This window comes from Rhinopithecus roxellana, chromosome 10, assembly GCF_007565055.1.
Source record: "Rhinopithecus roxellana isolate Shanxi Qingling chromosome 10, ASM756505v1, whole genome shotgun sequence".
Lineage (NCBI taxonomy): Eukaryota > Metazoa > Chordata > Mammalia > Primates > Cercopithecidae > Rhinopithecus > Rhinopithecus roxellana.
This window is the reverse complement of record NC_044558.1, coordinates 15,550,458-15,577,359: the sequence shown is the minus strand read 5'-3', so window position 1 is coordinate 15,577,359 and position 26,902 is coordinate 15,550,458. Positions and strand designations below refer to the sequence as shown.

General features: G+C 41.2%; 1 protein-coding gene across 1 annotated transcript in view; it reads left to right on the top strand.

Moving 5' to 3' along the window:
- Positions 1 to 26,902, top strand: part of PLBD1 (phospholipase B domain containing 1) — a 65,671-nt gene that overhangs the window by 7,683 nt on the left and 31,086 nt on the right. Inside the window, exons 2-6 of the mRNA XM_010368457.2 lie at positions 7,387 to 7,606; positions 19,900 to 19,983; positions 21,279 to 21,417; positions 25,639 to 25,779; positions 26,555 to 26,699. Coding sequence (XP_010366759.1) covers positions 7,387 to 7,606; positions 19,900 to 19,983; positions 21,279 to 21,417; positions 25,639 to 25,779; positions 26,555 to 26,699 — 729 coding nt within the window. The remainder of the gene's footprint in view (positions 1 to 7,386; positions 7,607 to 19,899; positions 19,984 to 21,278; positions 21,418 to 25,638; positions 25,780 to 26,554; positions 26,700 to 26,902) is intronic.

Genomic DNA, 26,902 nt, shown 5'->3' with positions numbered 1-26,902 from the left:
CTGTTCTCTGGGAGTACTTGCCAAAGTAATCCTCCTTCCAGCAGGCATCTTAGCCTCTGATCTCTGGAGAGAGCCAAGGCTTAAACACCTACTTACAATTTTGTTTACTGGAGATTGTTTAATTTACAAATCAGTTATTTCTTTAGTGACGGCAATGAAGAGTCGAAACAAATCCAAAAACCAGGCATCAATTTACTGAGAGATCTTTCAAAGAAGGCAAGTGCCATGCCAAGGCACACAGAGGTATACTGAGAGGCCAGCTGAGCAGACATCAAAGAGAAAAGCAGTTCAAGGACCAAAACCAGTGAATTTTTAGCTAAACCCAATATGAATAGATTATTTTCATTAAAATTTTTTTCTATTTTCTCTGACATCTTTTGCTTGTTCTATTTCTCATTTCTTTCTCTTTTTTTCCCCTCTGACTTCTGAATATATTAAATAAACATTGCATTGCTTGGGGTTGAAAACTACCTGCTTTTTCATAAATGAGGTGCTAGAAAAATTATTATAGAATCCAAATATGGGAGAGAATAGTTTAAGCTACTTATAAGTATTTTATACATTTTTTCTTTCTAAGACAGGGTGGGAATTTTTTTCAACTGAAAACAACGAACTCATAGAAAATATTGCCAGTTGCAGTGGATCATGCCTGTAATCCCAGCACTTTGGGAGACCAAGGCAGGCAGATCACCTGAGGTCCAGAGTTTAAGACCAGCCTGACCAACATGCAGAAACCCCGTCTATACTAAAAATACAAAATTAGCCAGGCATGGCAGCATATGCCTGTAATCCCAGCAACTTGGGAGGCTGAGGCAGGATAATCGCTTAAACCTGGGAGGCGCAGGTTGCAGTGAGCCAAGATCGCACCATTGCACTCCATCCTGGGCAACAAGAGCGAAAACTCTGTCTCAAAAAAAATAATAAAAATAAATAAATAAATAAATAAATAAATAAATAAAATATTAATTGGAGTATACAAGTAAATATTAATACAAAAAATTTAACTTTGGTGTTTGGGCTTTTACATAGAAATATAAAAATGATGGCATATTTTCCATCTTTATTTATAGAAGAAAAATACTTTTTATAAATAACATTCCCATTCATTCAACAGATATTTAATCAAGTGCATTGATTTTGAGGATATTGCTGTTAAAATGTTTGAATTCTGACTTTTCATTTTCACAACTCTAAAGAAAATATCAACAAATAGCTCCTGCTCTTGGGGCTGGATAGACTTAATCCAAGAGTCTGAGCCATTTAATAAGTCTCTCACCCAGGCTTGAAAACATAATTAGTTGAGCTATTTCATACTAACTTCTGTGAATGAGTGCTCTGATGAGCTTCCTTTTCCGGGAGGCTCAGGTAGGAGGATTGCTTGAACCCAGGAATTCCAGGCTGTACTGAGCTGTGATTGTGCCACTGCACTCCAGCCTGGGCAACAGAGAGAGACCCCAGCTCGAAAATAAATAAATAAGTAAATAAATGGCTTTCTTTTCATTTAAAGAACACACACAAACTAGATTTGTCAAAGAAACATTATTTTGTCAGGTTTATAGAGTGTTAAGCAGAAATAGTCCCCAATTTCACAGAGCTTGTATAAAACTAGGTTTGCATTAGAATTATGTACGATTTTTCTATCTTTTTCACTATTACTTTGTTCACACCATTCACCTCCCATCGTGAAGATGTCTTTTAAAAATGGAAAAGTACAATGGCTTAAACTATGACAGGTTTTAAGAAAATCAGAAAATGGCATGAATACTGGGAGAACCAGAAAGAGTTGAAACTTAGAGAAAACATTGAGGAGTGGAGGACTTCGGCTGGAGTGGAGGGAAGACTCTGATTTTGGGCTTTATTCTCAAAGCACATGCTAAGCTATTGGCAGGACACTTTTCTCACCAAAATCTCTTGGGGATTGAGTAAAGGTTTTTTCATGCATGGAGGTACACGAGTGTCACAAAAGCATGTATTTGCAGAAGTTTCTTTTTGTGGTCAGGAAATTAGATAGAACCAGCAACCATAGCTCTTGGTTTAGTACTCAGGCTGCCTTGGGCAAGCCCTAAATTACAACAAAAAGGAATTGATTGATTGGAAGGTGAAGGCAGGCCTGGGTTGCCTAAAGATGAGAAATGCCAGGGTTTTGGAGAAGAAGAAAAAGCGAAAATCATGCTTTGTGGGTAGAAAGAGAAGAGACACACCTTCCCTTTTTGTTTTATGGTTCCTGTTTATGACTCTGCTTTTTATGCAAGCAACCACACTTCCTCATTTCCCTACAAGGCTCCCTGGAGGTGAGGGTGGAAGGGAATGTGTGAGAAAAGCTGGGGATGTGTGGTCAAAAATACATTTGGAAAACACATTTATTGCCTTTGGGTGGAGAAGGGAAGTTTCCGTGGGTGCTGCCTACAATTGTCAAATTGTGGCCAAATGTCTCCATTAACAATCAGACAATTATTTGTCAACCGCAGTTGATTGGCAAATTATTTGACACTTCCCTATTTCTTAATGCCATTACTTCCATTTAACGATTGTGAAGGCCTGCCATGATGGTCATTGTACTCAGAAGTAAATTGACTTAGGCCTACTCAGATCATTCCTTAAGAGTTTAATCAGGATTAGTTTCTAAGCCTGACTAAGCCCCAGCCTATCACCGAGCCCCTGGACCACGGTGCCATGATGCTCTAGTATTAAGACTCTACTTTTAGTGCATGTTTGATAGACGGTCTTTTTTTTTTTTTTTTTTTGGCTGCATAGTATTCCATGGTGTATATGTACCATAATTTCTTTATCCAGTCTACCACTGATGGGCATTTAGATTGATTCCGTGTCTTTGCTATTGTGAATAATGCTGCAATGAACACATGTGTGCAAGTGTCTTCATGACAGAACAATTTATATTCCTTTGGGTATATGCCCAGTAATGGGATTACTGGGTTGAATGGTATTTCTGTTTTTAACTTTTATTTTAAGTTCAGGGATACATATGCAGGTTTATTATATAGGTAAATGTGTGTCACAGGAGTTGTTGTATGAATTATTTCATCACCCAGGTATTAAGCTTAGTACCCATTCATTATTTTTCCTGATCCTCTCCTTCTTCCCTCCACCCTGAAGTAGGCCCCAGTGTCTGTTGTTCCCTTCTATGTTTCCATTAGAAACATAATGAACTAAATGATGTGTCTCTTTGTTTAGCTCCTACTTATAAGTGACAGCATGCAGTATTTGGTTTTCTGTTCCTACGTTAGTTTGCTCAGGATAATGGCCTCCAGCTCCATCCATGTTCCTGCAAACACATGATTTATCCTTTTTAATGGCTGCATAGTATTTCATGCTGTATATGTACCACAATTTCTTTATCCAGTCTACCACTGATGGGCATTTAGATTGATTCCATGTCTTTGCTATTGTGAGTAGTGCTGCAATGAACACATGTGTGCAAGTGTCTTTATGACAGAACAATTTATATTCCTTTGGGTATATGCCCAGTAATGGGATTACTGGGTTGAATGGTATTTCTGTTTTTAGGTCTTTGAGGAATCATCACAATGGTTGAACTAATTTGCACTCTCACCAACAGTGTATAAGCATTCCTTTTTCTCTGAAACCTCACCAGCACCTGTTATTTTTGACATTTTAAATAATAGCCATTCTGACTCGTGTGGGATATCTCATTGTGGTTTTGATTTGCATTTTGCTAGTTACCAGTGATGTTGAGCTTTTTTTCATATGCTTGTTGGCCACATGTATGTCTTATTTTGAAAAGTGTGATAGACAGTCTTTTTTGTTTTTGTTTTTTTGAGAGGGAATTTCACTCTTGTTACCCAGGGTGAAGCGCAACAGCACAATCTCAGCTCTCTGCAACCTCTGCCTCCCAGGTTTACGCAATTCTCCTACCTCAGCCTTCCAAGTAGCTGGAATTACAGGCATGCATCATCACACCCAACTAATCTTGTATTTTTAGTAGAGATGGAATTTCTCCATGTTGGTCAGCCTAGTCTTGAACTCCTGACCTCAGGTGATCCGCCTGCCTCGGCCTCCCAAAATGCTGGGATTACAGCGGTGAGCCACTGCACCCGGCTGATAGACAATCTTAACATCAAAAAGTAAAATGTTGGCCAGGCACAGTGGCTCATGCCTGTAATCCCAGCACTTTGGGAGGCCGAGGCAGTGGATCACCTGAGGTCGGGAGTTTGAGGCCAGCCTGACCAACATGGAGAAACACTGTCTCTACTAAAAATACAAAATTAGCTAGGTGTGATGGTGCATGCCTGTAGTCCCAGCTACCCGGGATGCTGAGGCAGGAGAATCGTTTGAACCCAGGAGGCAGAGGTTGCGGTGAGTTGAGATCTTGCCATTGCACTCCAGCTTGGGTGACAGAGCGAAACTTCATCTCAAAAAAAAAAGTAAAATGTTGGTCCAATTTGGGACGTTTGCCAACAAATAACCCTGTGTAAATATTTAATGTGAAAACTTTCTAGCCTCTTAATCACTAAAAACTCAACATATCTAAAACTAAACTCCTGATCCCTCCCAGACATATTGTCCATGTGCTTCCTTTCTTGGTAAATGATACAACATCTATCCACTGAGTCTCAGCCTAAAACCTGAGACTCATTCTGGCCTCCTCCCACCTCTCTGGTGACTGACCTGAATGTATAGATTCTTAAACCAGAGCATATGTGCAATGGCTTCTCAGACAGAGAAAAGAACGCACCATATTTTACCATTTCCTTCCTCCATGTCTTATTTCCTTGTTTCTTTCTCTTTCTTCCTAAGTCTTCCTTCCTTTCGCAAATATTTATTGAGTACGCATTATGGGTCAGGCACTACAAGTGCTGAGGATACAGTCTCTGGCCTCAGGGAGCTTCTAGTCTAAGAGCAGGGGCAAGCATGTAAGTTACAGTACAGTGTGACAGGGCTTACAGAGGGTGTGCTCGCAAACATTGAGCTTGTAGAGGAAGTCATCCCCTGCAACAGAGGTGCTGCTTCCTGAGTCCTAAACAGCAATTTCGAGATTGCTAGGTGGCTAACAAGAGGGAAAACATCAGGCAGAAAAAATAGCATCTGCAAAGTCAAAGGTGTTGACCTAGTTACTGGCAGGTTGGAGAGCTGTATGTAATGGTCTCTGGATCATGAAATGTGCATGTGGGTGATGAGGAAGCTGGATAGGTAGATAGAAACCAGGTCATGAAGGCCAAGTGGGTAAGCAGAACTCTTTGTTTTGTTTTGCTTTTTTGTTTTTGAGACAGAGTTTTGCACTTTTTTGCCCAGGCTGGATTGCAATGGCACGATCTAGGTCCACAGCAACCTCTGCCTTCTGGGTTCAAGCAATTCTCCTGCCTCAGCCTCACGAGTAGCTGGGATTACAGGCGCGCACCACCACGCCCGGCTCATTTTGTATTTTTAGTACAGACGGGGTTTCTCCATGTTGGCCAGGCTGGTCGCAATCCCCTGACCTCAGGTGATCCGTCCTCCTTGGCCTCCCAAAGTGCTGGAATTACAGGTGTGAGCCACTGCGCCCGGCAGCAGAACTTTTAAGAAATAGAAACTATTGAACATTTTTAGCAGGCAAGCTAACAAAATCAGTTCGCATTTTAGAAATGCTACTCTAGTAGAAAATGAAGAATGGATTAAAGGTTAGAGAAACCTTGAAAAAGTCCTCTTCTATACTTAAACGGCCAGTTGTGTTACCTAAAATAACACAGAAAGGTAGGGATAAAGAGGTGGAGACTGGTGGGAGAGATATTTAGGAGGCTTTGATTAAACCTAAGATATCAGAGAGAGAAAGGAAGCCAGGATGGATTCCAATTTCAGGCTGGGAGATCACCGAGAGAGAAAGCATCACGGTGGAGGATATTTCAAATCTCTAGTGCGATGGAGTCATCCAGATTGTGTTATCAAGTGTGCTGTGGGGTATACAAGATAAAGAGGAACCTATGGGGAGAATGAGGAAAAAGGCAGGCACAGGAGAAGGAGACTGGGGAGGGTGTAGTGTCCCAAAGGCCGTGGGAAGAAAGGGTTTTAAGAATAAGTGGTCACGAATCCAATGCTTTCAGAAGTTCATATGACATTAGGACTCAAGGATTTTGTTAGTGAGCCAGGCAGAAGCCGCGTTGGTATCCTGGAGGTGGAGAGCAGACTGCAGCCGGCTGGAGCAAGGGACAAGAGGAGGAAGTGCAGGGTGTGAGTGCATTCCTCTTTCCAAAAGGCGAGGCCTGGAACTGTGCCAGTCATGTTCACAGCTCTGTCACCAGCACTCAAAACAGTCCCTGATACAGTGTGGACACTTTAAACTTTGAAATGATTTCGTGAAGGGAGTGAGAGATTCCAGCAATAGCTCCACTGGGTCACAGGATCCAGATGGCTTCTGTAGTTGGTTTATTTTTAGCTATGAGACAATGGAGCATGGTAAGTATGCCAAAGGGGAAGAAGCTACCGCCAAGAGAGGGAGCGTTAGGGCACAGGAGCAAGAGGATATAGGATAGAACAAAGTTCCTAAAGAAGGTGGGAGGGTGAGATCCAGAGCATGGGTCGAAGGATGGAGGGGAACCAGAAGGGAGAGATGGGCGTGATGAGTTCAGAGATTGTGTAGGGATGGACCCACAAAATTATCAACACATGACGGAGTCACAGGTGATAGCTTCTACTTGCTTCTACTTTTTTCTGCAAAGAATCTAATGTCATATGACATTAGATGAATTAAGCAGGAGACATAGGTATAAGGAGCCTGAGAAAGGTGATGTTTTGTTCTACCTGTTAAGGGGAATGGAAGAAATTGCTGACTAGGGACAAGAACCCTATTCTTGTCTGAATTAAGAAGTGGGCGTTGGACGTGAGGGTGATCTGGCTGCGACATCTGTCACCCCATTGACTGCCAGGTTGATTTGGCTGATCTGGCTGGCTGGGCGGGTGTCCCCTTCCTCCCTCACTCCTCCATGTGCGTCCCTCCTGAAGCTGCGTGCTCAGTCAAAGAGGACGACCATCCCTGATAGAGGAGGACCGGTCTTCGGTCAAGGGTATACAACTAGCTGAGCTATCCTGCTAGAACCTCCAAACAAGCTCTCAAGAAGTTGGCTTAAGGTCCAGCTCCAGCCGTGCCCAGATTCCCACTCTGTAAGGATGAAGCACTCAGGCTCACCTCTATGATGCTGTAACTACACCCCTACCTTCGACCTTACTCTCTGTGTTTTGAGCTTATCCCCCTTAATCAAGGTTCCAGTTTTTCCTCACTTGGAATAAGGGCAAACAATAACAGCAGATTTTGCAATTCTAATAGAATGGAAATCTTTAAAAGCAAATGTCTTGAAATTGTTGGATACATAGAAAAAAAAAACGCATCACAGGTCATTGGAATGGCATTTTTATCATTATTCCCTTTTCTTCTAGGAGTCTACTATGCAACTGCATACTGGATGCCTGCTGAAATGACAGTAGAAGTCAAAAATATAATGGACAAGAATGGGGACGCCTATGGCTTTTACAATAACTCTGTGGAAACCACAGGCTGGGGCATCCTGGAGATCAGAGCTGGCTATGGCTCTCAAGCCTTGAGCAATGAGATCATCATGTTTGTGGCTGGCTTTTTGGAGGGTTACCTCACTGCCCCGTAAGTATCCCAGTCATGGTGGGGCCACTGCCAGGCAACCCCTGTCCTTCCCATGTTCCACAGTGATTCTCATCTTCCTGGCGTTGCACATTAGAACTGAAGAGTAGCTGGAGTTCTTCACGTGTGTGATAGAGACATTATTATCACAATTGCATTTTTGCAGCTGTGGGGCATGGGACAGGTTCTCGCTTTGTTGCAAGGCTGGAGTGCGGTGGTGATCATAGCTCACTGCAGCCTTGATCTCTTGGGCTCAAGCAATCCTTCCACCTCTGCCTCCTGAGTAGCTGGGACCACAAGCATGGGCCCAGAATTGCATTTGTTCCTATAATCAGTACCTGCCTGAAAGGAACAAACCCCCCAAGTGTGGCACTCTTTAATTATCATGGCATTTACTTTTTAAAAATCTTCCTAGCCCATGAAACTATTTTATTTTATATATTTTTGCAAAGACAGGGTCTCCTCATGTTGCTCAGGCTGGTCCTGAACTGCTGACCTCAAGCCATCCTCCCATCTTGGCCTCCCACAGTGTTGGAATTACAGGTGTGAGCCACCATACCCAGAAATGAAATGATTTTAAAGGACAGCAAAGTCATTTCAGCCTACTAGTCACTTGTGGTCCGGTAGAAAGCAAATGAGAGGTGGGGTCGCTCCTTGAGAACAACTTGCAGGGAAGATTAATTAAAAATAAATGGTTGGTGCATTTATTTCCAGCCATCTTGAAACAATACCTCCATGTGGGCAGAGATTTTTAAATTGAAATTATAATGAGTCTAAAATAAATGTTTCCTCTAGTTCTACCGTTACTTGATTCTAGTGTCCTTGCCTTGCCTTATAAAAGTAACAAGGATGTAATTAATAATAATGCAATCAGACTACATGTCTTTTAGAGAAGAGGGCTTTAAGGAAAATAAAGTTGCAATTTATCTAATCAACTCTCATCCCTCCTTTGATATAAAAAGTGTCTTGATGACTTTGCTTGACTCTTTTATTCTCTGTGACCTAGATTGTTGAGTGCAATTTCACCAAACTTTATTTGGGCTGTTACTGCCTTAGTCATCGTAAGTGAAATGTCAATCTTAATCTACTTTTGGTCCTGGAGATTGTATCAGATGTCGAATGACTAGTTGTTGGGCTCTGGTTGCTCTTTTTTGATTCAAACTACAAATTTTTGTTTTTATTTTTATACCCAATTTTTTACTCTTCCATACAAATCTCCTTAACAGCGATATATTCAATCGATAGATAAAACTTCATAAATGGAATCAGATTTTTTTTAACATGTTTAAAACCATTTTATACAGGTGAAAATCTGAACTTCTCCACATCTTTATCCACTTCTGTTTCCACTGAATTCTGATCGTGTTATTTAAGTTGAGTCGTGAGTTGGAAGAAACAATTTGAACCACAGTTGTGTGATTATAAATAGGTTAGATTAACTCATGAGTGACATATACAATGGGTTATTGGAAACTATGTGATCTGCAGAAAGCAGCGCTAATCTCTGAGAATGTTCTGCGAGTGCACATGTTTCCCTTGGATATTTCTGTTGGTGTTACTCTTAGAGCTCACAGAGATTCAGAGGGCTTTGACAAAGGTGGCACCTCTGACATTCTTATGTCTCAGAAAAAAATAAGCTTTAACATCTCATGGCAGCCACTTTTGAAGGTGGCTTTATCATTTCACCTTTACTTTTTATATAAAGCATTGACCTATTCTTGAGTAACTTTATTCACTAACCAAAAAAGTCTATAGAAAAAGAAGCCATTCTAATAATAACTTTTAAAAAACACTTCTGTGTTAGAGTAAAAATTGTTTGTTTGTTTGTTTGTTTGTTTGTTTGTTTGAGTTAGAGTCTCTCCCTGTCGCCCAGGCTGGAGTGCAGTCATGTAATCTCGGCTCACTGCAACCTCTGCCTCTCGGATTCAAGTGATTCTCGAGCTTCAGCCTCCCTAGTAGCTGGGACTAGAGGTGCACGCCACCACAACCAGCTAATTTTTATATTTTTTTGTAGAGACGAGGTTTCACCACATTGGCCAGGCTGGTCTCGAACTCCTGACCTCGTGATCCTCCCACCTTGGCCTCCCACAGTGCTAGGATTACAGGCATGAACCACCACGCCAGGCCTGTATTAAAGTACACATTTTATTTATTTATTTATTTATTTATTTATTTATTTGTTTGTTTATTTTTAAGACAGGGTCTTGCTCTGTTACCAGGCTAGAGTGCAGTGGCGCAATCACAGCTCACTGCAGCCTTGACCTCCTGAGCTCAAGAGATCTTTCCACCTCAGCCTCCACAGTAGTTGAGCCTACAGGTGTGAGCCACCACATTCAAATAATTTTTTTTTTTTTTTTTTTGAGACGGAGTTTCACTCTTGTTGCCCAGACTGGAGTGCAATGGCACATTCTCGGTTCACTGCAACCTCCGCCTCCCAGATTCAAGTGATTCTTCTGCCTCAGCCTCCCGAGTAGATGGGATTACAGGCATAAGCCACCACGTATGGCCTATTTTGTATTTTTAGTAGAGACAGAGTTTCTCTCAACTCCATTGGTTAGGCTGGTCTCAAACTCCTGACCTCAGATGATCCACCTGCCTTGGCCTCCCAAAGTGCTGGGGTTACAGGCGTGAGCCACCACGCCCTGCCTAATTTTTTTATTTTTAGTAGAGATGAGGTCTCACTATGTTTCCCAGGCTGGTAATTTTGTTTCTTTTTTTTTTTTTTTTTTTTTTTTTTTTTTTTTTTTGAGACGGAGTCTCGCTCTGTTGCCCAGGCTGGAGTGCAGTGGCCGGATCTCAGCTCACTGCAAGCTCCGCCTCCCAGGTTCACGCCATTCTCCTGCCTCAGCCTCCCGAGTAGCTGGGACTACAGGCGCCCGCCAGGTCGCCCGGCTAGTTTTTTGTATTTTTAGTAGAGACGGGGTTTCACCGTGTTAGCCAGGATGGTCTCGATCTCCTGACCTCGTGATCCGCCCGTCTCGGCCTCCCAAAGTGCTGGGATTACAGGCTTGAGCCACCGCGCCCGGCCTTGTTTCTTAAAAAACGACACTCAGCTACTCTTCAGGAACTGTTTTCTTGTTTAATTTGCCTTTTTGCCATGTCCTTTCAAAGAAAAGTTGGTGTGTATAAGTCAGCCTTTGAAAACTTTAAAAACAAACAAACAAAAACACTTCCTGCAAATTGTGATATAGGCTTTGAGGATCTGAGTCTGCCCTCCTTTCAGACCAGTAGCAGCAGCCCATGGATGAATGCTCAGGAGTGGGGCAGAGATAGCTCTAGAATTTCTAAAACTACATCCTTAAGGAAAAGCTAGGTCACTCTTGCTTGCAACTCTACTGCAGAGAACAACCTCAAAAGAGCTTGTTAGCCGTAAGTACAGAGTACAAGAGAGTAAAGCACCCCAGTGGCCAGCATAGTCAAAGAAGGCTTTTGGAAGAAGTGAGTTGTAGGCCTGGTGCTTGATAGAAGAGAACTACTGGGTTTGGCTGGGAAGAGGGATAAAGTCATTCCTAGCAGAATGTAATGGAACAGAGTACTGAATAAAGGCGCTGAGTCTGAAATAAGTTGCATTTACAAGGAGTGAGGAGTGGCCGGGCATGGTGTTTCACGCCTGTAATCACAACACCTTGGGAGGCCAAGGTGGGAGGATCACCTGAGGCCAGGAGTTCGAGACCAGCCTGGCCAACATAGCGAAACCCATCTCTACTAAAAATATAAAAATTAGTCTGGTGTGGTGGTATGGATCTGTAATCCCAGCTACTTGGAAGGCTGAGGAAGGAGAATTGCTCCAACCAGGAGGTGGAGGTTGTAGTGAGCTGAGATTGCGCCATTGCACTCCAGTCTGGGCAACAAGAGTGAAACTCCATCTTAGAAAACAAAAACAAAAACAAGGAACGAAGAGTGGAGGCTTCAGTTGAACAATCGAAGGACGGTGGGTTTCAAAAGGCAAATGGGGACCGTGTTTGGAAGGCATTGGATGGAAGTGCTCCCACAGTCCTTCTCTACTTGGAGCACAGAGTGCCCGAGGTTTCCTAAATATGAAAGATGACCTCTCTGTCGACTCTGTCTAGTGTTTGTGACTGTGGTCATTTTCCCACCCTTCTCAAAGAGGGGCTTCCCATATATGTGGTACCAAGAGCCTGAGAGGACCTTTGCTCTGCAGAGTCTTTGATGCAGCTCAAAGCCCATCTCGAATGCTGTCTTCTTCTTCTTCTTTTTTTTTTTTTTGAGACAGAGTCTCACTCTGTGCCCCAGACTGGAGTGCAGTGGCTCATCTCGGCTCACTGCAAGCTCCGCCTCCCGGGTTTACGCCATTCTCCTGCCTCAGCCTCCCAAGTAGCTGGGACTACAGGTGCCCGCCACCACGCCCGGCTAATTTTTGTATTTTTAGTAGAGACGGGGTTTCACCGTGTTAGCCAGGATGATCTCCATCTCCTGACTTCGTGATCCGCCCGTCTCGGCCTCTCAAAGTGCTGGGATTACAGGCGTGAGCCACCGCGCCCGGCAAATGCTATCTTCTTGATGAAGCTTTTTAAGATTTCATTCCCACTGGATTAGAGCTCCAGCTTTCTCCTCTACCACCTGTTAGTGCCCTGACGGCCACCCTATTTTGTTAATCTTTATATACCCCAGATGTCTGGCATAGTGCTTTGCTCCCAGCCGTTACTTATTACATGCTAATTAGGTTTAATAGAATTCTAGTGTTCCAGTTCTATTCGAAACAAATTCTGAGTATGAGGTACATTTCCATGTAATGCAGTGTGATGGTAGCAGCCTTGACCAAACTGAAGATTCTTCCTCTGATTTTTAACTCTGTTGGATGCTTCCCTAAGAGTTACAGATTCAGCCTTTGATGTCTCATGAATGATATAAAGGCTGTTAAATAATCATGGATTGATGTTTAATAAAATGAGACACGAAATCTATCTGGAAAGCATGGTGATAAGCGTATGGGGACCTGGTCTCTCTAGTTTTTAATAAAGCAGCTGATCTCTTGTGTTGTTCACGCAGCTGCTGAAACTCCCTCCTCTGGAATTACACAGTTTGAATGAGTCAACTCAGCACGACAAACACTTGTTTTCCTACCTTGTGCCTGGCACTGAGGATAGGAAGAAACGTAGGGAGTTGGTTCCTGACTACATTCTTCAAAGGCAACTCCTTTTACTTACATTAATATGTTGAGACAGGCAGCTCACGCCTGTAATCCCAGCACTTTGGGAGGTGGAGGCGGGTGGATCACGAGGTCAGGAGATCGAGACCATCCTGGCTAACATGGTGAAACCCTGTCTCTACTAAAAAATACAAAAAAATTAGCCAGGCATGGTGGCGGGCACCTGTAGTCCCAGCTACTCAGGAGGCTGAGGCGGGAGAATGGCATGAACCCGGGAGGTGGAGCTTGCAGTGAGCCGAGACCTTGCCACTGCACTCCAGCCTGGGTGACCGAGCGAGACTCCACCTCAAAAAAAAAATTTTTTTTTTCTTCTTCTTTTTTTTTTTTTTTTTTGAGATGCAGTCTCACCTGTTACCCAGGCTGAGTGCAGTGGCACAATCTCGGCTCACTGCAACCTCCACCTCCCAGGTTCAAGCGATTCTCTAGGTTCAGCCACTTGAGTAGCTGGGATTACAGGCATGCACCACCACTCCCAGCTAATTTTTGTATTTTTAGTAGAGACAGGATTTCACCATGTTGGCCAGGCTGGTCTTGAACTCCTGACCTCAGGCAATCTTTCTGCCTCAGTCTCCCAAAATGCTGGGATTACAGGCATGAGCCACCGTGCCTGGCCCACTCCCAAAAATTTCTAATGATGTATCAAATAGTAATTATTTGTAATTTAAAATTGACCACAAAATACCAAAGACGATGATAACCAGCCCTTATATACCATTTACAACGTGCCAGACTCTGTTCAAAGCATTTGACATATGTTGAGTTATTTAATCCACAATACCATGAGGTGTGCATCATGATAATCTTCATATTATTTATATGAAAACTTGGGAAGTTAGGTAACTAGCGGAAAGTCACGAAGCTTGTGAGTAGGAGCCAGGATTGGAAAGGAGGCTATCTAGCCCCAGAGTTTGCATGCACGTGCCCCGCTACCACAGACAAATGGATTCATCGCTGTGGGAAACACTAAAGGAACCCAATATGGTCTCTGACTCAGGGACTCCAAACAGGAGAGCGTAGGAGGTAGCACATGACAGGTGCTAACTGATGTGTTATTGCCATCATGCAAAAATATTCTGGGAAAGATGGGTGTGCACATGTCTTTCTGATCTCAACATGTAGAAGAGGTGTTGAAGAGGTAAAGGTGAGCAAAATCTCAGCCAACTTAGCAGGAAACTTACTGACTTTACACACTGCAGGAACTGAAACTAAACCTGACTCATCCATGAGGGTGACACTAGTGTTGTCTCTGTTGAGAATTCAGAAGCATAGAGAAGTTGGAATCCTGCTTTTCGTGAGATACAGCTTAGAAGTAGTGGAATCAAGCTTTAAACTCAGAGCTCAAAGCCTGAATTCTTTAATGTTACACTACATTGCTCTGCCACACAGAAGTGTAGGGTCCCAGGCCCAGGGATCAGAGAAGGGCTTCAACCTGAAGAGACTGCAAGAAGAATGTACTCCTTGGAGCTTCTGTGTGTGGCAGGATCAGGTGAGGCCCCCACTTCTCATCTCAAGGTGGAGGTTTCTCTCCCCTTGTACTGAATGTCAGAATCAAAAAAGCTAGTCTCCACACACAAGAAAAAAAAAAAAAAAAAAAAAAAAGCCAGGGGCAGTGGCTCACTCCTGTAATCCCAGCACTTTGGGAGGCCGAGGCAGGCGGATCACCTGAGGTCAAGAGTTCAAAACCAGCCTGACCAACATGGTGAAACCCCATGTCTACTAAAAATACAAAATTACCTGGGTGTAGTGGCACACGCCTGTAATCCTAGCTACTTGGGAGGCTAAGGCCTGTAGAATTGCTTAAACCTCTGTGACAAAAGTTGCAGTGAGCTGAGATCACACCACTGCATTCCAGCCTGGGTGACAGAGCGAGACTCCATCTATAAAAAAGAAAAAAAAAGAAACCAGAAGAAAAATTTTAATAATTCTGGCTCAGTTACCTTCCTGTATTTCCATCTGTCTTGTCTATGGTTATGTAGTAGACATTCTCAGCAATGACACTCAAATCAGGATTAATGTTCCTCTGTTTAAGGATTCTCCCATCTAGACAATATTGACATTTTGGGTTGGAGTATTCTTCACTGTGCTAAGCTGTTCTGTACCTTGTGGGATCTTCGGCAGCATCTGTGGCCTCTACCCACTAGCTACCAGCTGCACCTTCTCCCTCACTCAGTGTGACAACCAAAAATGTCTCCAGAAATGCTCCCTAAAGGGAAAAAATCATGCCAGTTGAGAACCACTGCCTTATCTTGAAACAGACTGAAAAATTTGGGGGATCTGGGACTCTGCTTGGAGCCAGGCAGGGTGCAGTGATGGAAGACTTTGGATAAAAAGTATGAAGTTTTTGTTTCTTTACCTGAGTGAGCATTGTAAGTGAAGAGCCCACAAGTTGTTTCCAATAAATAAAACTGTTTTCATATAATTCTTTTTTTTTTTTTTTTTTTTTTGAGATGGAACCTTGCTCTGTTGCCCAGGCTGGAGTGCGGTGTCATGATCTCTGCTCACTGCAACCTCCGCCTCCTGGGTTCAAGCAATTCTTGTGCCTCAACCACCCTAGTGCTGAGGTTACAGGCATATGCCACCATGCCCAGCTTTTTGTATTTTTAGTAAAGACAGGGTTTTGCCATGTTGCCAAGGCTGGTCTTGAACTTCTGATCTCAAGCAATCCACCAGCCTTGACTTCCCGTACTGCTGGGATTACAGGTGTGAGTCACCGTGCTGGCCTTCATATAACTTATTTTAAGAGTATGAGGCCAGGACAGAGGATCCCTTTCTTGTCACCCACACACTTGTCTAGCTTTATTGCTGTTCTTGCTCTTGTATTTAGAGGTAGTAGAAGGTAACTAAATGGATCAAAGCAAAGGTATGTGATAGCATAAACTATATGTAAATAATAGTGTAATGTGATGATTCAATTTAATATATATACACAGGTAATTGGAAGAAAAAATTCTCATGAGGTAAAGTTTATTAAATTCCAGTACCACAAAATAAAAAATTTCAAAAGATCGTAATGTTGTGTACTTCACCAGCAATAAAACTATTCTCAGATTATTAGTTTCAGTTCCAGAAACTACTAGATAAAGAATATCTAAAGTTTCAAAGTGTAGGAGCCAAATTCCCATTCTTGGAATCCAGAATGGCCTCCAGTTCTAAAGTCCCTACATCAGTGAAAAGCATCAGATAAAAACCAGAATGAGGACTGTAGGTAAACATTCAGTCCAGAGGGTGCAAGGACTTCCTCTTTGCTCTAAACTTACAGCAAATTATAGGGAAAATATGAGAAATAAAACCTCACAGTAACACAGCTGGGCTCCAGAACAAGATTAAATGTCTCTTCTACCGGAAATTGAACAGATAACAAAGTGATCAAATATGGATCTACTGGCCCTTGGCCTGAAGCCAGCAGAGGCAGCCACCTGCTGATGGGTGAGGGCCTCAATGCTTTGAGTGAGCTGAGTCAAGGCTGGGAGCCAGAAGTAACTTTGATGCTTTTAACTGCTTGTAGAAAGGAGGCCACAAAATAGTGTTGGTGATGTAAGTCCTAGTCTATAGATTTATAAGAAATGGTAAGCTTGGGGGTGGGGAGGTGGTGGCAACCAAAAGCCAAATCATTCACATGCTGGTTTAGTTATTTACAAATATCGCTGCAATATTCCATAGGACGGAAGTCCCAAAAAGGCACTGTAAGGCCTGGTTCCTAGGACTCAGATGGAGGCATTTGGACAGGGAAAGAGGGAGGGAGAGAGACAGAGAGGGGGAAAGAAAAATGCCTACACACCAAAGTTCCAAAATCCACAAAGAAATGGAAAGATAGTTAACAAAATCAACAATGTGAGTATACTCCAGATTAATTTTTAGAATGGTTTAACAAAGACTTTACATTTGCATAGAGTGCTTTAAATGATAAATGAAAGAAAACTTGGAGAATTTGTTAAACAAGGAGTAAGAAGTAAAAAGACGGATTTCTTAAAAGAGCTTGTTAGAAATGTAAAAGAAAATTATGGAAGTTAAATGTTTAAAAATCTCAGTACATACACAAACCCTGGACTAGACACAATCAGATAAAAAATTCTGAATCAGATATTAGTACTGAGGGATTTATACGATACACAGCCCAAAGAGAGAAAGGGTAAAACTTATGAAAAAACTGTTATTGGACATAGCAATTAGATTGAGAAACTCTCATATAGACCTATTAGGAGTTTCAGAAAAAGAGACTAGAGGCAATTGCAGATAAGCAATAATTGACAAGGTAATTGCTGAGAATTTATCAATATGGAAAAAACAGGCCCAGTGCAATGGCTCACTCCTATAACCCCAGTACTTTGGGAGGCTGAGGTGGATGGATCACCTGAGGTCAGGAGTTCAAGATCAGCCTGGCCAACATGGCAAAACCCCATCTCCACCTGAGGTCAGGAGTTCAAGATCAGCCTGGCCAACATGGCAGAACCCCATCTCTACTAAAAACACAAAAATTAGCCAGGCATGGTGGCAAAAGCCTGTAGTCCCAGCTACTCGGGAGGCTGAGGCAGGAGAATTGCTTGAACTTGGGAGGCGGCGGTTACAGTGAGCCAAGATCACACCGCTGCCCTCCAGCCTGGGTGACAGAGCAAGACTGCGTCTCAAAAATAACACAAAAAACAAAAAACACAAGTCCTTAGTTGGAAGACACAGCCTTTTAAATTGCTATAATGCAGCAGATGAGACTGTAGACAATTGAAGATAAAGGGAACCATCTTAAAAGCTATTAGAAAGGAAAGACATTAACTACAAAGGAATCTCAGCTAGGAAGCATATTGTGGATCATCAGCAACAGTGTCAGAAGACATCAAGATATTATCTTAAAAGTATTGAGGAGAAATATCTAACTAGAATGTTACAACCGTTTAAATCATCCAAGAGGAGGGGCAAAATAATAATATGTTCAGATACATAAATTAAAACAGTTTACCACCCAAAGACTTCATTACACTGTTAGAGGCTATAGTTTACCAAGTATAATAGGAGGGAAAGTGTGGTGTATAAGGAACAATCATTAATACAAGAAACAAACAAACAAAAAATACAATTTAATTGTAAAGGTTAAAAAGAAAATGTTTTTTTTCCCCAAGATGAAGTCTTGCTCTGTTGCCCAGCCTGTAATGCAATAGCATGATCTTGGCTCACTGCAACCTCCGCCTCCCAGATTTAAACCATTCTCCTGCCTCAGCCTCTGGAGTAGCTGGGATTACAGGTGCATGCCTCCAGGTCCGGCTAATTTTTGTGCGTATGTATTTTTAGTAGAGACGGGGTTTCACCATGTTGGCCAGGCTGTTCTCACATTCCTGACCTCGTGATCTGCACACCTCAGCCTCCCAAAGTGCTGGGATTACAGGTGTGAACCATTGTACTCGGCCTAAGAAAATAATTTTTAAATAAAAAATTTTAATTAAAAAGGTAAAACTAAATCTTTGAACAATAACATGATGGAGGATGTCAATGAGTAGTTAAAATGTGCTAAAATATGTTGTATGTTTGGAGGAAGAGAGAAATATAAAACTCATTTAGACTTTATAAGAAAATACTAGTTATATCTTTTTAATGTCAAGAATAAAAATACATTCTATAGGTTTTAAATCAGCAGAATTGAAAAGAAAATAACAGAAGTATTATCTAAACAAAGAAAACATACAAGAGGGGACAAATAAAGGGATAGTAAATGGAAAACAGAAAAGATTATAGAAATAAATCCAAGAGGCTAGGCACGGTGGCTCACGCCTGTAATCCCAGCACTTTGGGAGGCTGAGGCGGGCACATCACAAGGTCAGGAGATTGAGACCATCCTGGCTAACTAACACGGTGAAACCCCATCTCTACTAAAAATACAAAAAATTAGCCAGGCGTGGGAGTGGGTGCCTGTAGTCTCAGCTACTCCGGAGGCTGAGGCAGGAGAATGGCGTGAACCCGGGAGGCGGAGCTTGCAGTGAGCCGAGATCGCGCCACTGCACTCCAGCTTGGGCGACAGAGTGAGACTGTCTCAAAAAAAAAAAAGAGAAAGAAAGAAAGAACTCCAAGAAAATTAAAATCCCAGTGAATGTAAGTGGATTATTTTAATCAATTAGAATTATTAAGTATACACCATATGAGACATTTTTAATTTAAGTTTTAAAATAATTACAAATGCCCAATAATCTTATGAAGAATGGAAATTAAATGGAGGGACTATTTAAAACCTATCAAATTGTTGAAAGTTGAAAAGTCTCACAATCTGAAGTGTTGGTAAGGCTGTGGAAGAAGAAGTGTAGCATATAAGCAAGTAGGGATATAAATTGGTACCATCACTGTGGAGAACCGTTTGGCAATATCTAGTTACTTTATAGCTATATGGAATACTTACCCCAACTATTATTCATATGTGTATGTATGTGTGTGTGTGTGTGCATGTCCTAGAAGAACATGCAAATGTGTGAAAAAAAAAGACATATACAAAAACATTTGAAGTTGCATTATAATAGGAAGAAATAAAAGATCAGTTAAATGTCCATCATGGGAATGCATACATGAATATGGTCATACCATGGAATAGTATCAGCAGTTAAAAATAATAAATTTAAGTAGCAGATAACGTAGATATTTCTTCAAAAACCATATTGAGATAAATAAGTTAAGAGTGATCAGTATGATCTTTTTTATAGTGTGTTGTGAACATGATAATTCTATGCATTATTTGTGGTTAATTAAATGTATATGTAGTAATTGCATATAAACATGCATGGGAATAATCAGATTCGAGACTGAAGTTATTACTTCCTGGGAGAAGGGAAAAGAATTAGCATCAGGAAGTGCACACAGGGGCTTTGACTCTACTTTTTTGTTTGATTTTTTAAATATATGTGGCAAATGTGGCAAAATATAATAATTTAATAAAGTTGAATGGTGAATACTTGGGCGTTTTCAATATTCTATCCTTTTCTATATATTGTAAATATTTCCCAATTTGAAACTCTGCATTTATTAAGGAAAAAAGATAGTAGGGAGAGTTTGTAATTAGGGACATCCTAGTTAACCAAATGATTGAATAATTTACTGTGATGGAGAAATCCAAGAATAAAAATAGAAATGTAGTAATTTTCATGTATCATTTCAGACACATGAATGACCACTACACAAACCTCTACCCACAGCTGATCAGGAAACCTTCCATCATGGATGAAGTGCAGGATTTTATGGAGTACGTATAATAGCTTTTCTCTTTTCGTTGTTTTTAATGCTGCAGGGACTGAATCTGTAATTTCAAGCAGCAATTTTTTTTGTCGATTTCTTTTTAAATCTCTTTCGCAGGACTCTAGAGTTGTTCTTGTAGTAGGGTATAGCACTTTTTGGTAATGGCATGAAAACTGGTTGCAAACAACATGCTCTCTAATGTCAGCTCTTTCAAAGGTTGAGTTGAAAATCGCATAACCAATTGCTGACACGGTTAGAGGAACATCACCAGTGTAAAGTATCAGTGTTAAGTCCCTGGATCTCTTCCTCATGGAGGCCCTTCTCCTTCTTGCAGGGATCCCCTGTCTTCACTCTTTAAGGTGTTTCCTTTTCATGAGCCTGCTTACTAATCCTAACTGAGGCCTTCGATAATATCTAAAGTCATAATTCTTAACACCCTCTGAGAATATTTACATTTTAATAAAGTTTTCTGAAGACTAAAAATTTAAATGTGTTTACATTCGTGGGATGACAGGAGATTAATTTGGGGACAGAAAGGCTCTTGGGTTGGCCCTCCAAATTGCACTCTAAGCAACCTCTTCATGAAATGCTAAAAGTCTTATAGAGCTTCAGTTAAAAACCACTGGGCTAGATCCCATGAAGCAAGGACATTATTCTAAGACTGATCTAGTGATCGCCTGAACAAGTCAGAAATAGTTTTCAGTATACAAAGTTAAATCATCCCATGAAAGTTCAGAGAACTGGAAGAATGAAAGGACCATTAAAAAATGACATTTTTGCTACCATGCTAGGACAAAGGCATTGAGGCAGTTCCTAATAACAACTGAAATGGAATGAATCATAAGCTATGCAAATGATCTGAGAGGAATACAAACAGATATCAACCACCTTGCCATTAGATTTTGTCCAGTTGTTTAACTTTACTACTTCTACAACTAAAAGTAAGGTTAATCAACGTGTCTTTATTGACTTAGTGAAACGTTGTGGTTTTACACAAAATGCATTTGGATAGTCTCTCCTTGACATTTTTAGGTCTCGTATCACAGGTAGGTCAGCATCCCACTTGTGCTTTCGTTCTAGATACAGCACAGAAGAAGCTGTGAAAGAAGAATCAAAATCCTAGGGAGAAATTAAAAATCAGAATTTTCCCTGAAATCCTTTGAGTGACTGGAGTGTTACCAGATCTAGAATTTAAATCACATTAGCATAAGTGTCTGAGTATATAATCTCTCAATGCTGGTTTGATTTACCTTTGAATGAGTAACTATTGAGACTGTAGTGCAAATCTAATTTCTCTTCCAGGAAGCAAGATAAGTGGACCCGGAAAAATATCAAAGCATACAAGGATGACTCATTTTGGAGACATACAGGCTATGTGATGGCACAAATAGATGGTCTCTACGTAGGAGCAAAGAGGAGGGCTATCTTAGAAGGGACAAAGGTAGGATTTTAAACAAGCTTCTCAGAATTTACACAGTATGGTAAGAATATTGAATGTTATCTTTAAAATAACACTACAGTTTAGAAGCAGATCAAAGTAGAACTACAGTATAAATTCCTTACAGACAAGAACTGTCATAGCTGTCATATTAGCACCTAATTTACAAAATTACAAGCCCAAAACACAAGTAAGCCAACTTGTTTCTGTATTTTTTCAATCTCCCATAATACTGGGCTCAGGATTAGGTTAAAAAGCATGGTATGAATGTACTGGGTTTTTAACTAATCTGATAAAACTAGTGTTTTAGACTACATGCTCGTTAAGACAAGATGTTTAAGTATATAAGTTCTATGTTTCCCACACTCCACAACATTCATGTAAACACATATCCACACAAACACATATGCATTATAATTCTCGGGAAAGCTTTACTGACTCACTGAGGCTTCCAATGTACCATTTGATATACTTCCAAAAATTGTAGATATTTTGTTTCCTGGGATAATATAGGTATAAATGAAATATGTATATTATATAACCTTTTGTCTATTTTGCCAGTATATATGTATATAATATGTATATTATATAACATAACTGTCTTTTTGCCTATTTTGACCAGTGTGTGTATATATATATATAAAATTAAGTGCACAGCTTTTCTTTGAACTTTTTGTCTATTTTGTCCAATGTGTGTATATATACATATATATGCACATATATACATGTACATGTCTGTGTCTGTGTGTATATGTGTGTATATATGTATGTATATACACATACATGTTGATAAATGTCAAAATAATGCCCAGTGAAAGCAGTGAGTTACAGAAACATGCATACAGTAAGACTCTAACTTTTTTTTTTGAGTCAGAGTCTTGCTCTGTCACCCAGGCTAGAGTGCGGTGGCACGATCTTGGCTCACTGCAACCTCTGCCTCCTGGGTTCAGGTGATTCCCCTGCCTCATCCTCCCAAGTAGCTGGGACTACAGGCGTGAGCCACCACGCCCAACTAATTTTCGTATTTTTGGTAGAGATGAGGTCTCACTATGTTGGCCAGACTAGTCTCGAACTCCTGACCTCAAATGATCTACCCGCCTCAGCCTCCCAAAGTGCTGGGATTACAGGTTTGAGCCATTGCGCCCAGCCTATACGATATGACTCTATTTGTGCAAATTCAAAAAAGGTAGAATTTAAAAAATATATCCTAAAAAAAAATATATATATAGGTGATAAATACATTATATATAGGTGATAAATAATAGAGTGGCAGGTAATGAGCTACACAAAATTTAGCATGGTGGTTGACCGCTGGCAGAAAAGGAGAGAGATGAGATTGGAGACTTCTAAGGCACTGCTGATGTTCCATTTTTTAAACTGAGTTGACTACATCAGTGTTTATTTATTTTTCCTTAAATTGTATGTATACATCTTTATTCTTTCAGATGTGTAATATCATCTGTCCTTATGCTTCTAAGCAGCATTCCAACGTATGGATATATTATACAGTATAACAAGAGAAATGCAAATATCAATTACAGTGGGATACTGTTTTGCACCTATGAGATTCGAGATAAACTAAATGTTTAATATGTTATTGAGGATGGAAGAGTTTGATTTATTTATTTAGAGGCAGAGTCTCGCTCTTTCGCCTAGGCGGGAGGGCATTGGCTTGATCTCAGCTGCAACCCTCCGCATCCGGGGCTCAACCAATTCTCATGCCTCAGCCTCTTGAATATCTGGGAATACAAGCATGCACCACCCTGCCCAGCTAGTTTTTGTATTTTTAGTAGAGATGGGATTTCACCATGTTAGCCAGGCTGGTCTCAAACTCCTGACCTCAGGTGATTCATCGGACTCGGCCTCCCAAAATGCTGGGATTACAGTCGTGAGCCACTGCACCCGGCCAGAAGAGTATAATTTAAACAATTCGTATGAGAACAATTTGGCAATATCTATTAAAATCTAAATCACTTCTAGGAATTTATCCCACACATAGACTCAAACATAAGCAAAATGATCTGTCCAAGATTAATTATTGTGGCATTGTTTATAATAGCAAAAGACTAGAAGCCACTTGAAAACTCATCAAAGAAAAGACTAGTTAAAAATATTATAAAACATCCATACATTGGAATGCTGCTTAGAAGAGTGAAGACAGGCCAGGTGTGGTGGCTCACGCCTGTAATCCCAGCACTTTGGGAGGCCAAGGTGGGTGGATCACCTGAGGTCAGGAGTTTTAGACCAGCCCAGCCAACATGGTGCAACCCCGTCTCTACAAAAAACTACAAAAATTAGCTGGGCATGGTAGCGGGCACCTGTAATCCCAGCTACTTGGGAGGCCGAGGCAGGAGAATCGCTTGAACCTGGGAGGCGGAGGTTGCAGTGAGCTGAGATTGTGCCATTGCACTACAGCCTGGGCAACAAGAGTGAAACTGTCTCAAAAATAAGGAAATAAATAAATAAATAATAAAAATAAAAAGAAGAGTGAGGACAATTTTTACATCCAATATAAAAACATTCCCAAAACATTAAATGAAAGATATTAAGGCAAAAAAAAAAAAAAAAAAAAAAATCAAGGTGAACAACAGTGCATATAACACACTACCATGTATGTTTTTAAGAATTGTATTTACCTTTGGGAGGCCGAGATGGGCGGATCACAAGGTCAGGAGATCGAGACCATCCTGGCTAATAGGGTGAAACCCCGTCTCTACTAAAAAAAATACAAAAAACTAGCCGGGCGACGAGGCGGGCGCCTGTAGTCCCAGCTACTTGGGAGGCGGAGGCAGGAGAATGGCGTAAACCTGGGAGGCGGAGCTTGCAGTGAGCTGAGATCCGGCCACTGCACTCCAGCCTGGGCGACACAGCCAGACTCTGTCTCAAAAAAAAAAAAAAAAAAAAAAAAAAAAAATTGTATTTACAAGACATTTTTAAAACTCTGGATCCAAGATCACGGTGCCAATAGGGAAAAATAAAAAATCAAAAAACTGGCAGTATATGCAAAAAAACTAGCAAAATGATTAACTAGAAATGGTAGTACCCGAGCAAATGGAGAACAGGTAAAGGAGGAGACTTTCTGCTATAAACATTATTATAATTTTTTAAATCTTGAATAATAAATGCATAACTTATTCAAACAAACAAAACAGAGATGATATTTATATAAATAAAAATTGGATTGAGTTTTTGCTTTGGTTTTAGTTTTTCGGTTAAAATGTTATTTGTGTTTGTCTTCCCACCACCTCTACTCCAAAACCAATTTGTTGATGCCTAACCTGGACCTGCTCCAGCAGACTGAATCTTCCTGGAGCAGTGCTCTCCAGTTTACACAAATTCATGTTCAAGTACAATCTGATAATTGCTTCAAAGTTAATGCTGGCCAGTCAGTTGGTCTTACAGTAAACACACAATCAAACCCAAAAGCTTCTTAGTTGAATGTTTTTGCTGTATAGCAGTGGTTCTTGTCTAAGAGTGGTTTCTCTCCAGAGAACACTTGGCAATGTCTTGGAGACATATTTGGTTGCCAAAACTGGGAAGCTGCCACTGATACCTAGTGGGTAGAGGCCAGGAATGATGCTAAACATCTCACAATGCACAACAACCGAAAAGAAAGTATTAACTGGCTCAAAATGTCAATAGTGCTGAGGTTGAGAAGCACTGCTGTAGAGTGCAAACAGAAAGCTCTACTTTACTCTCCAAGGAGCCACTCTCAAATTCCGTGGTTATCAAAACACGCCAAAACAGCTCTTCTAAACTATAAAGCCATAAAAATTATTTTATAAGCTACAATAAAAATCTAGCATAAGAGACCCTTCAAAACTAAATTTTTTTTTTTTTTTTTTTTTTGAGATGGAGTCTCGCTCTGTCACCCAGCTGGAGTGCCGTGGCGTGATCTTGGCTCACTGCAACCTCCACCTCCTGGGTTCAAGCGGTTCTCCTGCCTCAGCCTCCTGAGTAGCTGCGACTACAGCGCCCACCACCACGCCCGGCTAACTTTTGTAGTTTTAGTAGAGACGGGGTTTCACCATGTTAGCCAGGATGGTCTCGGTCTCCCGACCTTGTGATCCACCCACCTCGGCCTCCCAAAGTGCTGGGATTACAGGCGTGAGCCACCGCACACAGACTACAAGGGAATAATTTAATGGGACCCTAACAAGAGGAAAAACAGGAAAAGATGTCTGTCACAAATCGATGTTAAGTGCAGTCTTTGTCCTTTCCTAGCCAATGACCTTGTTCCAGATTCAGTTCCTGAATGCTGTTGGAGATCTATTGGATCTGATTCCCTCACTCTCTCCCACAAAAAACAGCAGCCTAAAGGTTTTTAAGAGATGGGACATGGGACATTGCTCCGCTCTTATTAAGGTAAGACATAGCAGCTCCTTTTGCCTTGTTCTTGTTCATATAGACTTTTTCTATATAGCGCCCAAGTGTAGCAACATCTCCTCACCCCTGGCTATAACAGTATATCAGCTCGTGGGTTCTTCTAGAAGTTAAGAACTGGAAGTAACTTTGATGGAGAGAATTTTAAGTACATGATGTTACATCTATGTCTTCCACCATTCCTCCCATGCTGTGTGCACCTGCCACTTCCACCTTCTAGAATCTTCCATTTTGTTTTTTTGTTTTGTTTTGTTTTTGAGCTGGAGTCTCACTCTGATGCTCTGGCTGGAGTGCAGTGGTGTGATCTCGCCTCACTGCAACCTCTGCCTCCCAGGTTCAAACGATTCTCCTGCCTCAGTTTCCCAAGTAGCTGGGACTACAGGGGTGTGTCACCATGCCTGGTTAATTTTTCTTGTTTTTTTTTTTTGGTATAGACAGGGTTTCACCATTTTGGCCAGGCTGGTCTCGAACTCCTGACCTCAAGTGATCCGCCTGCCTTGGCCTCCCAAAGTGCTGGGATTTTGAGCGTGAGCCACCATGCCCAGCTAGAGTCTTCCATGTTGAATGTTAGAAGGAAGAGTCTGTTTGGGGCCACATTAAAGGTTAATCTTGACTCCTTGGCCATATTTTTCAGTAATCAATATAGCAATAAACACTTACCTGAAAGGGCACAATCCCTGTATGCCTCTTACACTTAAGACAATTGCAGTCAGTTAGCTATGCACATCTGTGTAATCCACTATGATTCTGGCTGTAGGTTCTTCCTGGGTTTGAGAACATCCTTTTTGCTCACTCAAGCTGGTACACGTACGCAGCCATGCTCAGGATATATAAACACTGGGACTTCAACATCAAAGATAAAGATACCAGCAGTAGTCGCCTCTCTTTCAGCAGTTACCCAGGTAAATGAATTTAAAGAAACATCTGAGCACTTTGAGTACTATTCCCGGATAAAGCCTTAGTGAATCTGTGTTAACTGCAATGGGAGAAGACATGTTGAATGGTTAGTATATATTAACAAACAATCTGATTTTCAGAGTGCTTTTGAAGAAATATAGCTCAAATACTTTTATTTAATAGAATGACATAAACAAGGTTACTAGAA